Genomic DNA, 17,467 nt, shown 5'->3' on the forward strand with positions numbered 1-17,467 from the left:
TAAAAGAGAAGAAAGGCTAAAAAAGTACTTTTAAAGTGTCTTGTTTGTTTGGAATAAACAGAAGAAGAACTGGGTAGTTAGCATGAGCAGTGATAGCCACCATGGCTGAACAGACAAAGAACAGAGAAACTCAAACTGCATCCACAGAAAATCCAAGCTCCGCCCACACTGTTTGATTGACAGGTGATCTCTGGGAAGCGCAGTGCAGAAACCCCACAGCAATGAGCGCTGAGCACCAAAGATGGAGACTAAATAAAGAAATAAAATGAGGAACTCGAGGATTACCACTTTAAGCCTCGTGACACGATTGCAAAAGAGAGTGCTTCTCAAAAATCGGTGGTCCCAACTTTTTCTCAGCTTGGTGTAAAATGGTACTATGGCAAGGAAGCTTTAGTCCTGCTGTGACTTTTATCTCTCCCTCTCACTCCAGCCATTCTTCCAAATCCACATCTTCCCTGCACATGTCTGCTGTTCCAGTGACAGAGACCATACACACACACACACACACACACGCAGACAAAAACAGCAACCCATGTTTAGGCTGTCCATGACGCGAGCGCTAATATCCCAAAATTACACAGTCAGCCCAGATTAGTGAGCAGCATAGAAATTAGACATGATTTATAGCAGAGATTCACCCTCTTTTCTCCCCAATATGTTGGAAACTCCTAAATCAGGTCTCTTTTTTTAGGGTTGCCAGACTCCAGTTCTGGGATTTACCAAAAATAGATATTAAGGAACATTCAGTGGATGGGTCCAATTGGTTAAAGCCACATTGGTTTTGCTCTCCCAGTAAGATCCCCCCAAAAACACAAGCTCTTAGTCTGGATATGAAACATAAGGCCACAAAACATACAATTGACTTTTGTTAATGAGTGTGTGCGCACATGTGCGAGCATACTGCTTGGAAAGCTTCATAGGAATTATGGTTCAGTGTGTACCTCAGTTTTTGCTATAGCAGAAAAAACATCTTCTAAATTTGCTTTTTTGTGTATTTAGAGAAATGAACTATTGAATTCCGGTGCTGTCACTTTTAAAACAGATGTATTATAAAATCCCATGCATCTCCAACACTTACGCTCAAGTTCAAAGCTCAACCCTCTGATCAACTTTTATTTTGTAATTATCCCAGTGAGTGGATCTCACGCTGCGGCCCCGGCTATTAATTAAAGTGTTTATTCATTTCCATATTTTCACAAAACTGTCAGAGATGGCGTTTCTGCATTAGCGAGATAGCACATAAGGGTACTGCTTATTAGATTAGCTCTGAACCGCCTGCCAAGCCGAACGGAAACAGCTGACTTGCCGCCGCCGCCGGCTCGGCTAGTGTTGCAGCTCACAGAAATACTCTTCTCAGTGATGTATCAAGCAGTAAACGCTCGCTCTACAAGATATACTCGGCAGTGATGGGAATAACAGCAGATACGTCTACCAAGTGGTTAAGCTATCAGCCTGCAGTTCCTGAAATGACGATAATAACCGAACTGAATATATTCAGTTCAGATGTGTGTCCCAGAGTGCGTGTTTGACCTTCACTTCAGCCTCAGCAACAGCTTCTTCTTCACTTCTTCCTCCAGCTGTCCTGTCAGCAGCATGTTTCTTGCACTTCAGAAAGTTTGTCCTCTGTTTCTAGAAGAAGCTTGTTGCTGAACTCCGCTGACCTTATTGCATCAATCACTTCTTGTAGTAAATCCAACTTTTGAAGATTTTTGCTCATGCTTTGCCTTCTCTTCCTTCACTGACACCTGTGACAGCAGCAGTTTGAACTCCGGGTGCTTTGAAAACATTGAATCCCTGGTTTGCCATTCATAATAAAGATCAATGTTTCAATTCTAACGATCACTGGGAGATCAACGCTTCGATTTCTTCCAGTGGGCTCCGCTTATTTTTGGACATCATTTAAGTTGTACTTGTGTAAACTTGGACCTCTCTCTCTCACTGACTAGTACAGGTTCATGCTGCCAACACTGGTTCCCACCAAACCCTGACAGGAAGGGGCCTCGGGGGGCCTCGGGTCACGGGTGGGATCCTGGGTGGAGGCCACGACACCGGGCCGCGATGGAGTCCGACAGCTGGACTCGGCCTCCTCTGGCAGGCCAGGCTGGACGAGGTTTCTGATGGCCAAAAGAGAAAATTAACTCTACGGCGGTGGCCAAGACAAATCCTCGAAGAGATGTGGGACGTTGGGAAAAGTTTCCGAGGCACTGGGAGAGGGACAGATGTTTGCGTACGCTTGTTTCGAGGTTTGGACTCATGGGTTTTTGAAGGCCAATACTAATATTTTTTGATTGATTGTTTTGTTTTGTATTGATGATATGATTGTTAGCTGATATTTTGTGCTAATATTCAATGTTTTTAGATTATTTAAGGAGGGTAAGACTCTGGGATTTCATATATACTGAGCCTAGTGGAACTGCTGATTTGTAGCTTTTTTTTTTGTAGGGTTTGACTGATATGGGTTTTTGAAGGCCACAACGATGCAGATGTATTTGACTTGAAGCTGCTGACATTCAAGGTTTATTTTGATCAAATTTGACCAAAAATGCCCAAACAATCAAAGGGATTCAGTGTTTCCCCCAGAACTGGATTCTTGTCAGGGTGGAAAAGCCTCTGACACAGCATTTAGAGCATCATGGGACACTAAAACTCTCCACTGAAACCCAGACTGATGAAATAGTTTTAGGTGGGTAAGCAGCTCCTTAAGACAGGTTCAATAGACAGTTGAGTAACAGCTCACTGGAATGATTTCTCTGGTCAGACATCTGATATAAAAATAATAATACTGTAGTCAGGGAGGAACCATCATATCACAGATGGACGGCATTGAAACTGACTGATATCCGATATTTAATAAAAGGCTAATACTGGTCCCATATATCTGTCTAACGCTGTCTTTTCTGTTTGTGTGCACATCTGCTCGCCTGCCACTCTGTCTCCGAATTCACCGTCTATCTGTCCTCCTGCCTGTCGACTTGTCCTACCTGTTTGCCTATCTGTGTGTCTATTAGTCTGATTACACTCAAGCTGTGCAAGCAGGACGAGGGAGACCGCGAGAGTCCCGCGAGCGGACTGCACCGGACCGGTTATGGACCGGACCGCAATGAATTCTCTTCCCCCCAAGTCAGGATTTCAGCCACGGCGATGACGGAGCGCAGCGCACACTGGCGTAATCGTCTTCGGGGAAGCTGGCAGAGGCCCAACGCACATCTGACATGACACGACCGCAAACAGAGAGAAGAGGGAGGGAGAGCAGTGAGAGGGAGAGCAGAGGGAGAGAAAGCGAGACACGTGGAGAAAGACGTTGGGTAGAAAACAAAGAGAAACCACTGGGGCTGCTGGCAGGGAATTAGTGAGCTCTGCTAACTATCAAAGGAAGCCAGCATTTGTGCCTGCTTTAGACCAGGCACAGTGATGATGATGTACTCGCCCCAGTTCACACACACACACACACATGCACAAAGCAGGTAGGTACGCTAGACATGGGCAAACGTTCTCAAGAAGGAAGGGGGCATGCAAACTACTCATTCAAGCTTTTACGTGCGACCATTTGGGATTTCCTGCCAGTTAAAATGCGATGTAGGGCAGAGCGGATTTAAATGAGTCCCCCAAAGTGCGCAGTAATAATATCAGATCCTAGTCATTGCTGTCATTTCTGACAGCTGTAGGTTGTTCGGTACCTTGGTGCGTTCCCACTCCTTGGCCCTTTGCTGCCTCAAGTACTCCCGGCTGATCTGCTCCTGGAGAAGAAGACGGGGAGACACCAAAAACACATGAAACAGTGCAACAATATGAGACTTCAAACAAGAACACACGAGCGGGTCTTAGTGCTGTGAATGTATACTGTGCTAAAATAAATAACATCAGCAGCAATCAAAGCCTCTGCCTGGAATTGTACAAAAGCCGAGATCTAGAAGGTGAGCAATGCAATCACAAGCACATTTTCCAGGTATATGATGAATTGACTGTGGTTTGGACAAAGTTCTTTGAGAGTGGTGCATAAAGAATAAAAGCCATTGGTATTACTTATGGGTATGTCATAAATGGATTCACCATGAATTAGATACTCTGTCTGACAATTTAAAGCCAGCAGTGAGAAATTTATGTCAACATTTCTGATGCAATCTTGTTTCTACCTTCTTGTTTGTTTACTTGAAGAATATTTCAAACTGTCAAGTCCGCCCCGCTCCGACTCTACACTCCGGCTACACTCCTCTACCTTCTTCATTCCTTCATTTTTGCTCAAAATAAAGCACCCGGCGAGGGTTTTTTTTTTTGTTGACAGCCTTGTGTCCTTGTGTGTGTTTTGCCCGCTGGCGCTACCCCACACCGCACATTAAGCTATTTTTATCCAGAAAAAGCCATCGATGCTTTCATCTCTTCTCATTGAGACTGCTGCGACTCTCAACTGTATCCCCTGCCCTTCCCCTCTCATGTCTGCAGCCTGTACAGGATGAAGCCGCGAGGATCTTACTAAGGCAAAAAGACAAGATCACGGATCACATTTAAGACACGGATGAGTCTGGCACCAAGCTACATCACAGACCTTTTAACCCAATGTGAGCCGGATCACATTCTGAGGTCCTCAGGCAGGTTGCTATTGGCTGATCCAAAGTCTACATTAAAAACAAGAAGTTCCAATTGGCTGTTTCAGAGTCTAGATTAAAAAAAAGAGGCATCAGTTCTAAACCATCAGGCGACCTAGACTTTGGATCGACCTGCCTGAGGAGCTTATGCTCGCTGAATCAGCTTTTAAATCACTGAAAACCATTTCATACAGACTTGCTTTTAGGTAATAATCTTTTATTAATTGTTATTGACCTCCCTTTGCATGTGTCGCTTTTATGTTCTTGCTTTGTGTTTATGTTTGTGGTTTTTCTTACATTAAAAAGTAAAGAGCAATCTTTTGTACAGCGCAGTGTATCTGTGCTATATACAGAAAATAAAAAATGACTTGGACAGAAAGATACACTGCACTACAGTTACACAGTGTTAGGCTATACCTGAGTCATTTTCCCATAGGTGGCCTTGGTCGACTGTAACATCAGAGATATGGTCACAGGATCCAGCTCTGCACAAAGAACACATGAGAAGACAAATAAATCAGCAGTGATTGAAATCTACTGCAGGTCCTAAGAGTCATCGCACTGAACGATAGGAAGATCGTAATGCTAAACTCAACATCCTTCCACTCTCTCCCACCCGTCATTGTTTCCACTCAGCCACTGCCCGCTCACACCTCGCGTTTCTGCTCAACTCCCTTTTCAAAGACATCAGCTCTGTCACTGTTTATTTGACTTTCCACGGAAGCCGACCTAAGCAGACCCTTCCTGTCAAGCCCACTTGAGTTTGAGCACCGACACTTGAGCACCATCCTGCTTTGTGATTGGTCAAAGACAGGTTTGAGTACTTTCCTGGTCATTTGCTTTCTCTCCTCTTCATCTGTAGCGTATAAACTAAACATTCTGTGCGAGCCTGATTCACTGATAATGATGAATATGATCACGGGTGGGACCGCACACCTTTCACATCGTCCGGTAGGATGACGCCGATCTGCGCCTCGGTTGCCGTGACGATGCTGCAGGGGGAGGGCTGGTCCCGGAGGACGCTGACCTCTCCGAACGAGTCTGTCGCCCCGAGCTGGCCGACCACCACAAACTGCATCCTGCCGCCCTGGAACATTATCAGCCAAGGTGAAACCAACATCTCCGATTCATCTTAATTAAACCTCCGCTGAGGTTAAACGAGAGCGGGGAAGGTGTAACCGTCCCATTACTCCAGATGGAATGACACCATCATTTTGTCTCCTGTATCCCTCTCTTCCTATGTTGCTTAAGGTAATATACTGTAATTGACACAATCTTGTGTTTCTGGTCTTTAGAGCGAGGAATGAACTCAGCTGAGTTCACCTCAATTCTAACACCTCTGTTTTGTGTGGGTGTGTTATATTCTGTGTTCACACCTCAAGCAAACACACTGTAAACATAAGAGGTCAATGCATCCCTCATTTGTTCTTGTTGTAATCATTCTTCTTCTTCTTATAGACTGATACCAATATTTAGAAGAGAAAAACAACTGATTATAATAATAATAATAATAATAATGATAGGCTTACAACACTGAATTAAATGTAAAATATATTCATTTGAATATTTAAGCTGATGACCACCTCACTGGCCCACTCTCACCAATTCAGACTGGTTTTTTTTATCAAAATGAACAAATTAGATGAAATGGAATTAAAAATATAATCATTAGGATCACATCATCTTTAAAACATGACAGTCAGAATGTGATAAGAGGTTGATAGTGATATTAGTTATTTTAATTAACCTAATTTATATTATTATATTAGCATATAACATTAGTCCCCAAAAAGCTGGGCCAGCCTTGTATTTCCATCGACTTTCCAGCAACACTTGTCTGTTCTTCCAGTGACATTGTTGTCACAGGGTTTGACCATCATGGGATTTTGAAGGCAGCAGCAATACAGCTGTTTTTGGACTGAAGCTGCTAACAGCACATATTTTGTGCCAATATTCAACATCTTAAAATCTGACAATTTTCATGCCCAAAAGAGTTAAGAAAAATTACCAACATACTTCCCCCAGAATTTTATTCTTGGCAGGTTGGGAAAGCCTTGAAACCTGTCTAGAATCAAATTTAGTCTATCAGGATTTATTTCTGTTTTCAGTCTGTTTTTTTCCTGACAGGCTTTGTTGTTGGAACCTAAACCTAAATTCTAATTACAAGAATAAAATTTAAACCATCATGGGACACTAAAACTCTCAATTGAAAGCCATACTAATGAAATTCTTGTTGGTGTGGTTGGCAGGTTTCCTTGCAGACCCTGAAGCTGTTGAGTCATTTCTTAACAGATGCAGAAATGCCATGTCAACAAAACGTACATGCAGAATGGAGAATTCAATTGGTGGCTATATCTTGACCTCCCCCCAGTCAAAACTTCAATGATACTGCAAAAACACTTCAAGCTGGCACTAACATCCACTGATTACCAATTATTCATAAGAAAACATATTCAGCCATAATTAATCTGGCTAACAAATAAAATGGTAAAGTTCTAGTTCACAAACCAAGCAACTTGTTACCAGAAGTGCGTTCATCTTCCGTGACCTGCGAGAAGTGAGCCAATGTGAATTGCTGTGAGCAACTGAATTTTTGGGCAGTAGCCAATCACATTAGTATTTCTCACTGCTATCACTGTAACACCAATGGTGACAATCGGACCAAATCAGTGAACATAAAGTAGTGTGGTTTCCAGCAGCTGGAAGGCAGTGTTTGCCCCATTACTCAAAAAAAAAATATTACTCATCATTTGTTACTCATTTCAGAAGTAATGTCAATACTTATTACTCCATGGAAGCAGTATTTCATTACACTACTTATGTTACTTTTCCATTACAACTGCAGAACTGGTGACTGCCTCCTCTATTACCTACAAAAATCAGGATAACTCAATTGCCTGTTCTGTGTGTTTCTGTGTGAACGACCAGGGAAACCAAACAGTGTTGATGTCCAATCTTGTCATCTTTGTACTGGATAAAATCAAAGTAGTGGGAATATTTTCACCCAGAGAAAGTCATCTATGCTAGATCAGTGTGAACCCGTGGCAACTGATAGGACCAATTATGCTATAAACAAATCAGGGGATAATCATAGTTTTTAGATGTATTTCAGATGTATGTGTGTCTGATACTTCGAGGCGACAACAAATGTAACGACTGGCTTTTGTCACCTTGCTCTCCAGGCTCCTGACCCTCTGGTCGCCCTGGGCCGTCCTCATCAGAGCGCCGATGCTCTGCACGATGTGACACTGGCCCTCCCGGACCAAACCCACGAACGGAGACACCTTGCCTTCCTTCACCAGCACTGAGCAGAGAGCCAGAGAGCCAGATAGACAGATGGACAGAGAGAAACAAACCAGCGTCACTTCACGAGAGAGAAACTTTGTCGAGTTTCTGTGCGATGCAAATGAAGATCTGATCTAATTCCTGCGTTGACTGCTCTCGTGTGTCACGGTTCGGAGCAGAGGATGTTCTAGCGGAGTTCTGAAGGGGCTGTGAGTCAGCCAACAGTAAGTGGTAAAGTGTGTGTAGGAGTGTGTATGTGGAACAAGTGGGTGGTGTTGATGAGGGCATATTGATGAGGGAGAGAGAGAGAGAAAGAGAGAGAGGATCAGTTCAGCTATACAACAACCACTTGGCATGCCCAAAAGTCAAATATGACATCCACCAGAGTTTACCTGCATTGCTGTTACCTGCTGCCTTTTGGTGCCATCATCTCCAGCGATAACATTGGTTTTTATTGTGGTGCAGACAATACCCGGCTCCACGCAGCCCTAAAATCCCGCTAACACACACAAGCCCTGCAGCTCCCCTAGGGGCCAACCACTTGTTAATGGCACATTTCCTTCCTCGAAACTGTCAAGAAGCCCAGAAAATGTACAGACGTCTCCTGTCTGACGCGTCACTTCTTCCTGTCAGCGGTGTTGTCCTTTATGATGTGGAATAAGAAGAGCTGGGTGTCGCTTTATATTCACACCTGTCATTCAGCAGTCACACAAACAGCATTTCCTCGGCTGCTCTCTTTCACCTTTGCAACACGGCCGAGCTCAGTATCTCCCGAGTCTTTAATCCTAGTTAGGAAAATGCTTCAAGACTGTTGTCCGATCGAAACGCCAGGGTCAAACCGCCCACCCGTAGCCTGGTTTTAGGTCCAATTTGGCTATCACGACTGCATTTCAACACGGGCCTGAGTGCCGACTCAGCAGATTTGAGGCAGTTGGGGCGGTTTGGGTTTTTCACGACTCGCACCTGAACAATTCGACAGGCTCCTGTAGTGTGAGGCAGGAATCCGACAATGAAAACTGACAATAACCAGTGAGGTGTGTGGGCTCCTGTGTCATTCAAATACACACAGAATGCTTTAGCCTCCACTTTTTGCCTTGGCAGTGTAGATGCATGATTATAAGGACACATACATGAATATGCATGCACACAATGTTATGCGCAGCAAGTCCTCGAATCAGATTTAGATTCTATGATCATACTGCAATCTCTGATTATGGCGACTAATTTAGCCTAATAACCGCTGGCTATCCAGCTCCGTTTGTCTGTTTTTGATTGTCTTGTGATGCGGGATTTGTGGATCCAGTGCACAGATCCAGTCCATTAATGTCTGATCCTGGCCTCCTTGCCTCCACCTCCTAGCGTTATTGTCTTATGTGCTCATCTTTCCAACAGTATGTCAAGGAATTCTGTGAAGACCGGTCACTTAGTGGAAAAATTCTCTCTGATGTCACTGTCCGTTAGGACTTTAAAAGTCTTGTGGCTAGCATAAAAGATCTATAAGAATCATCAAAGCCTTGAAAATGAGACTCTAACAAGCCTAAAGGTCTGTCCACAAGGACTCTAAAAATCCTCTAGGGGTCGGTTCCAAATCCATGATCTTAATCTAGAAAAAAATCTCTGTACTAGATGTCGCCAATAAGAGGCCATCGCGAGTGACTGTTTTGCTAACATTATGGCAGCCAAAAATCACAGAAACAGCCTAACTGTACAATAACATCTTAAGAACAGAGGATTTTCTGGAAGGTCCCTTGGCAGTAGGGTTTGTACATGAGGATCTTAAGATTTTATTCACAGTAAGGATCTTGGATATTACAGAAGCATTTTGATTCCATATCGTAGATGAACTTGCAAACTAGGTTTAAGCTTTGTAGATATTCACACAGCACTGTAATGCCACAACAAATAAGGTTATTTCCAGACATTCGTGCTAATACAATTGCAGTTTACCTAATGTTTGCTGTCATGTAACTCACTACAACAGCCACATTACCCCCAATACATCTACACACAGGTAACTGGTTTTCTGCACCTCAGTATCAGTCTACATGAGTCCTAATGTGACAGGATCTTGTTTACTCTCCATAACAATCTTCTTCTTCTACTTGCTCTAATATGCTCTTGTGCTGAAGAATGTGTTAGAAGTGTTATATCTATTGCCAGGGCACAATGGCTCTGTGCCTCGCACTCTTTTTTACTCTGTTGGTGTTGTTCTACTGTTGCGCTCATGTCTCTCTGGATAGAAACATCAGCTAAATGTAAAATATAAAGAGGAAGTGTGCAGGCAGCAGGGCTTAATCATACAGAGCAGCACTTACTGCCTGCCTGCTATGGTTAGGGAATCAGACACAGTCTCAGTGCTTAAATCCAGACTAAACAGCCAGTTGTTTAGTGCTGCCTCCTCCTCCTAATCCTCTGTTTGTTCTTCCCTCCTTATGGTTGCAGCCGTTTGAATCACCCAGAGTATAATGCATTTTCCCTGCGACGTGCCTCGACACCTCTGGAAGAAACAACTAAGAAACTTACTAACCAACAATGTGCTGAATCCAGAATCCTGGCCAGTCTGTGATGCTTTATACCAAATTTAGGCAAAAGATGTAAGGTTGGTGTAAGTGTTTAACACTGAAGTTTCAATTCATCACTCCATACCCATACGCATCTCAATTGAGGGGGAGGAGACGCTCTTCCCTGTTGCAGCCCCACTTTGTAATTCTGCTTTAACATTTCCACAACAGACTGGAGGTGTGCAGCTTTCAAGTTTTATGACATTTCGGATTTTCTATGACTTCATGCACACTTTGCATCTGTCTTGTTTGGGAGCCTTGTGTCTTCACAGTTGACTCTTGTGGTCTCCACTTATCTGCTCCTCCCTGAACCTCTGGCTGGAGATCCAGTCCTGGTCCTGTGTGTCCAGTCCTCATCCTGTATGGACTCTTAAGCCTGAGTCACAGACTCCATTGTCCGTTCCAATCTGCTTTAGCTCTGCACCGGAAAGATCTATGCTATTGTTGGCCCAAGAGGAACATGGTAACAGTAATCATCATGTCGTCCCCGACAAAATGATGCAGTCACCCTCTCAGCCAATCAGTGACAAGCTGTACAAATGTGAAAAAGGTCAAAGTTTCGGAACAAATACATTTTGTAGTGCCATTTGCATTGTCTGCTAGTCTTTTAATTTTGCCATTTGTGGCGCCCCATATCAGCTAATTGATTCGTAGCGACTGATCAGTGTAATTTTGAAAATGCTGGAGTGCAGCAGAGATCCGTAGAGAAGAGAGACAAGTGAAAAGCTCAATAACGACAGGATTTTGTTTTAAACAGAACCGAAACTGAAATCAAATTGTGTGTGTGTGTGTGTGTGTGTGTGTGTGTGTGTGTGTGTATTTGTGCCTGGGAAAGCTTTTAAACTCAAAGCGTATGAGTGTGCGAATGTGTGAGAGCGAGCAACAGAGGGAGGCTGGGAACTTGGCTAGTTTCAACACGTGTTCCCACCGCCCCGTGACCACATACTATCAAGACGCTGCACTCCCATTAAATCCCATAGCAACAGAAGCCATCTCGGTGGAAAATATTGACAAATGCCTCTCAGCTGATAAAATAAAAGCGAAGAAAGGTGGCGTGTCAGTCCAGGGAAATAGACAAAGAGGGAGGGAGGGAGGGAAAGAGTGGTTGAGAGAGTCAGAGAGAGAGAGAGAGGGAGAGACACTAGAATGACAGAGGTAATCTTTAGTTTTGGCATGGGCCCCTACACAGAAGGGATTATTTGTGCATGGAGTCGCGGAGGTGAGGCGTTGCGTGGATTTACGGTTTGGTGAGAGGCTGTACATCAGCGCTGACGGCCGTTTTTAAAACCTTATCTGTGTGAAGCCCAGGGTGTCACAAACAGGGACCATCAGCCTGGCGTGTGTGTGTGAAGTGTGTGTGTGTGTGTGTGTGTGTGTGTGTGTAGCGCTCCAACTCAACTCTTCCACGTCAGACGGAGAATGCGGAGGAACCGAAGGGAGTTCCCCAGGTCTAATTTCATCACTGTCTTTCTGAATAACAAAAAAACACTTCATCAGACGAGACCTTGGCCCACCCAACACCTGTGTGTGTGTGTGTGTGTGTGTGTGTGTGTGTGTGTGTGTGTGTGTACTTACCGGGGGGAAACGAGCCAGATGCGTCTGTCCTCCTCCACAGTCGGTCTGTGCAGGGAGGACAGGTGAGGGGCAGCAGGCTTCTCCGGCTGACAAGTGAAATATTAGCGGGAGGATTTCGCTCTCCCCCTCCTAATCTTTGTTTCCTAGGTGGCCATAGATACGTGCAGCGAAGAGGGAAAAACAAACGCTCCTTCACAAAACTCACCGGCGGGGTTTGGTGTGACGTTATGGGTCGAAGCAGTGGAGCGTTTTGCGATAAATGAATGTGAATCCCCGGGTCATTTGTATATTTGCCACCGTGCCGTTTTCATTATTTATCCCATAAGAAATTCATAAAAGCACAAACCACCACCTTCTCTACTCAGAAGTTAGACTTTTGAAATAAATGTTATGTGCTGAACTATATTAACATTGTGTCATAGAGCTTTGGAAGCATCTAGTATGTGCTTTATTGAATTTGCCTACAGGTGTGGATAATCAGGGTGTGTCTATTAAATATGTGACGCTTATTAACATTCAAATTGCCATGCCGCAGATTCTGTGCTCCATGATACTGTTACTGTTGAGTTTTCTGGTTCCCATCCGAACCGTGTAGATCATCAGTGTCCTGAATCTTAGCTCACGGTGAGCTAATTTTCACTGAGACTGATCGAGTCAGTAGGATTCACTGAGTTTCCCATGGCTTTGCCATTAAGATGACAAAGCAGGTAGTTCCCCACTCATCTATTCCCAGTAGCTGCATCTGGTATGATATCAGTGTGAGTCGATGATAGTTAATATTACACAGTTAAAAATATTTAATCTTTATCACAGTAAGTGTGATCTTTTCACACTTGGATTCATTGTTTTTGTAATGCTGAAAAGTTGCCTATATGTCTGGATACTTCTAAGTCAAGCAAATGACCAACAAAGTCTTTCTATCCTCCCATAGAAGTCTTTTCTATTAAATTTATGCATTTTTTGCCAAAAGTGACTATAGACAGTCATAAAGCACACTGAATGAAGATGCCCAAATTAAATTACCATCCGCCATGGCTCCAAGTCCACTTCGAAATACTGTATGAGATGCTTCAATAGTAGATAGGTGTTTTTTTTTACCACTGCACTGCCATTCAGTAATCATGCTAGTAGTCTACTCTAGTCTTAATATAGCCCTTTATCACAAGTAGGTCTCATAGGGCTGATTAAGGTTCAAAGTTCTCTGACACTCAGCTTCCCAATATCATAGACTGTCTAATTTCTATTTCACACCAACACAGACAAAGCGGGGGAAGTAGCAGAGCTGTTTAATAACTAACTGCAAATTGCAGGCTTAAGTGTGATGTACGCTCTGGGACCCCAGAAACCTTGTGATTGACACAAGGCTAATGGGTTGTAGTTAACACCAATGTTTTTACTGGTGTGTTGCGACAACTAAAGTTATTACTCTCACGTTTGCACAACGGTTTGTGTGTGAGGGGGTGTGTGTGTGTGTGTCCGTGACTGTGTGGGGGTGCAGGGTATGGAGTATACATGTATGTGGGTTCAAGTATATATATCTCGTTGCCAGTCCAGCCAAAAAACACTGTAGCTCAGCTCATTGATTGTCTGGTTCCAGAGCAGAGAAGGCTAATAAGGGGCGAATCATCTTCTCTAATAGCCCAGTAATAGGCAGCTATTACCCTGTTTGAGCCCCTCATTGACAGTAATGAGACCAGTGGAGCAATAATCAGTCCATGATGTAGTGTGGAGCCGTAGCACGCGGAGAAAGAGAGAAACGGCGGAACAAGGAGCGAGATGGAGGGAGAAGGAAAAGACAGACAGCTGAGAATTCTCAGACGGTGGGGCCCGGTGCCAACGAACGCACAGGCTTTCGGAGGAAATGAATTCACTCCCGGAGGACGTATCGCGTAACATCAGCGTACACACACACCGCTGCGCCGCGACTGATAGCTCAGCGGGAACGATAGCGAGCGGTTACAATACGCGGCTGGATCGCGAGCTTCACCGCCTGCGTCCCCCGAAGGTGTCGGGAGCGACGCCATGACGCCGAGCCGCCCCACTCAATTAAAACACGTTGCCACGGAACGGCAAAGCTCGCGCCCCGGAGTGAGTCTTCGCGGGATTACGGCAGAAGGCATGGCGAATCGATCGAAGTCTTTCACTACACGGCCGCCGTGAACGGATCGCTCCATTTACACACAGAGGACATGTAATCCATCAAGCGGGATGGATTAAAATGCCTGCACTGCATCTGAGCGTAGAAGTCCAACATAACAACCTGGCAGGCGGTGAGGCGTGTGTGTGTATACATGGGTGTATACATGTACATGCGTGTGTGTGTGTGTAGGTAGAAGAAAACCCCAACAGAGTCTTTGGACTAACATGACTGTCTGGATGGGAGACACAATATTCCGATAGTGTGTCCAGTATTACAATATTCCACGGTGTCTGGTTCCAGTACAGTCTGCTCCAGTTTGGAAGCGTGGGAAAGCAAAGCTGCTCTCTGAATCTGACCAGGCCTGTCAAAAGGTCTAGTGAAGTTTGTGTGTGTGTGTGTGTGTGTGTGTGTGTGTGTGTGTGTGTGTGTGTGTGTGTGTGTGTGTGCGTGTGTGTGGCAGCTGCAGCATCACACAGTCCAGTCCAGTGGATCCAATGAGGTCATCCAAAGTTATAAACAATAGAGCTGTGTGTATCAAGCTACCGTGAGAAGTGTGTGTGTGTGTGTGTGTGTGTGTGTGTGTGTGTGTGTGTGTGTGTGTGTGTGTGTGTTCCACTCCTCATCATGGAGACCTCCATAGATGAGATCATAGCTTTTTCTGCCTACTGTCAGCACAGACTTGTAAATCCTTTGCGCCCTCTTACTGGAGGCCTCTCTCGCCGACCAAAGCGTTCTGATCCCTGCGCACATCCTCTCATAAAACATCAATACTTCATTAAAATCTAGACAATCTATTGCTGTATAAAGCTAAAGCCCTGACACTTGCCTGATTCCTAAAGACTGGCCAAGACAGGAAATCAGTCACGGTGGGTTCTAGTTTGCTGCAGATATCTCGGGGTGAAATAAGGGCTTCCAGGTGACGTAAGCTCTGGCGGCATGTTGGAGGTCCTCAGCTCTTGTGTTTCTAAAGGTATGCCCTGGTTGTCTCAACAGGATTTACCTCCATCTGTGCTGTTTTTGACTAGAAACAGCATTTCACTTTTGCATACATGTGATCAATTGTGTGTTAAGATAATGTCAGCTAGTTAGCTAGCTAACCATAGTATCTGGCCAGCTACACTATCACTGTCCTGTTGCAAACGCATCAAACTTGCACACTAGCTAACATATCACAGCTAACACAAGGAAAAGCTAGTGCTAGTAGTGGCTATAGTTGTATGTTAACATCAGGTATTATGGGTTGCTTTGCGAAATTAGCTTACTGGTTATTTAGCGAGCTAGCAAATCCAACAGTTTTAGTTTAACTATGCCTACCATACACTTGAAGACTTTGAAAAGACTTTGAAAAGACTTTCAAAAGACTAAAGTCTGACACCCTCTCACATCCAGCTCACATCTAAAGACAATGTGTCATAAGTCACTGAGGTTTTAGTCACAGACTATAAGATTTTGCAAAGACTGCCTACCATACACTAGAAGACTTTGAAAAGGGCTACCCCTACTATTCAGTTTTCCAATAGATTGTAAACATGGACTGACTTGTGAACACCTCTACAAAGTAAATCCCCCTCCTACACACACACACGCACACGCACACACACACACACACACACACACACACACGCACACACACGTGTATGTATGAGAGAAAGGGAGAGAGGGAGCGCTGCAGCCAGATTTATATGATTGAAGCTAGCGATCTTCAGCTGAAACGTACGGTTAGCTCGTAGGCTAATAGCAAACATTACAGTAGCTAACGTTAGCTTGCAAGTAGCCCCGTTCGGGACAGTGGTTAGCTAGCTAGCTATAGCATATAGCATACTCACCGGGGATTTCGAGGGCTACAGCAATTTCTGTCCACTTTTTTTCCTTCGGAGAGAGTGCAGCTATTGGTTGTTGACAATGTTCACGTCATTGAACTTCACTATTTGCATGAGCCAAGACTAATATAAAAATAATAATAATCTAATAAATAATATAAAGGCTTCCGATAATATTAAACATGTTTGATTTTATCGGAACGTCAAGACGAGAAAAAGACTGACTTAAGACAGCTGGGACTGAGTTTTCTGACCAGCTTACACCAAACCATCGAGATGACGGGAGCGCGCCACAACTCCAGCAAAACTCTCATGATTTTATTCCGACAGTGGAAATTTGTCTGCGACAGTGAAATCGCTTGAAAAGTCGTTTGGTGTAAGGTCGCCATAACCTCTTCTCAAGCTCTAACTTGTAGTACTTTGTAGCAGAAGGAGCCAGCACAAGACAGTTTACTGTGTCACAGTAACCTACATTTGGAAATAAATCTTGTCAGACTATTCACTTACACTTATGTTACTGAACGGATCTACACCGACACCACACTTTTTCAGATATCTCTCTTTTACTTGCCCAGTTGTTATTTAGCATATTTAGGCATTATTTGTACAGAGACAAGTCTCCAGTGGACCTCCATGATGGCACCAGTAAGCGTTGTCCTCCTCTGATATGATGGATATGATGCAGTTTGATTGATTTGACATAATTATTGTATAATTTATCAAACCTACACCGGCTGCCAATGGGAAACCTTTAACCTGAATTTATTCTAATGTGGCATTTCAGATTCCACGCAAGCACACATGAATGTTTATTATTAGTATTAGCAGTAGTAGTAGTTGTGGTGGTGGTAGTAGTATTCTGGGTAATGTTGGTGAAATGTGGGTATCGACACTGACTTACAGTGAGTCACTTTACAGTAAAACTCCCTGGCGTAAAAAAAAACTGCAGGGAAAAATATAGCTTCCTTATCCTTTTTCGAGTGAAATGCATAAATACACAAACACCCGCTACACACCCAACTGTTAAGTCAGCACACACACATAAACACAGCCCTGAACTGATCTCTGCACGCCTCAGGTGATCCCCTCCAGGCAACCATTTCAACTACAATAATTTGTGTACAGTGTATGGGTGTACACGCTCTCTCCCTCTCTCACTCACATACACACACACACACACACACACACAACCAGAGAGGGGGAAGATTTGCTTGTGCAATCACAAACACACAGCTGGGCTTATTTGTGCCTGTAGGGAGACCCCAGCACTCTGACAGGTGAGATGTAGCATGGCAAACACACACACACACACACACAAAAAACACACACATACACACACACACACGCGCGCATCGTTTTCTCTTCCTTTCTGAATCAAGGGCCTGGATCGTTGCATACAAATGAGAGGAAATGATTAAGACAGAGACAGCTTCATTTAGCGTGTGTGTGTGTGTGTGTGAGCGTCTGTGTCTGTGGGTGTGTGTGTGTGGTTGTGTGTGTGTG

The 17,467-nt window shown here is 44.1% G+C and overlaps 1 protein-coding gene across 1 annotated transcript in view; it reads right to left on the reverse strand.

Moving 5' to 3' along the window:
- Nucleotides 1-1,942: 1,942 nt before the first annotated feature.
- The window catches only part of cnbd1 (cyclic nucleotide binding domain containing 1), a 46,178-nt gene continuing 30,653 nt past the window's right edge, over nt 1,943-17,467 (reverse strand). Inside the window, exons 9-13 of the mRNA XM_071538117.1 lie at nt 7,775-7,887; nt 5,520-5,670; nt 5,001-5,068; nt 3,678-3,737; nt 1,943-2,101 (exon numbers count right to left, since the gene is read on the reverse strand). Of these exons, the coding sequence (XP_071394218.1) occupies nt 1,943-2,101; nt 3,678-3,737; nt 5,001-5,068; nt 5,520-5,670; nt 7,775-7,887 (551 nt within the window). The remainder of the gene's footprint in view (nt 2,102-3,677; nt 3,738-5,000; nt 5,069-5,519; nt 5,671-7,774; nt 7,888-17,467) is intronic.

This window comes from Centroberyx affinis, unplaced genomic scaffold (genome assembly GCF_046629955.1).
Source record: "Centroberyx affinis isolate AG114_WGS23_722 - 3 ecotype Tasmania unplaced genomic scaffold, CSIRO-AGI_Caff_v1 ptg000194l_1, whole genome shotgun sequence".
NCBI lineage: Eukaryota > Metazoa > Chordata > Actinopteri > Beryciformes > Berycidae > Centroberyx > Centroberyx affinis.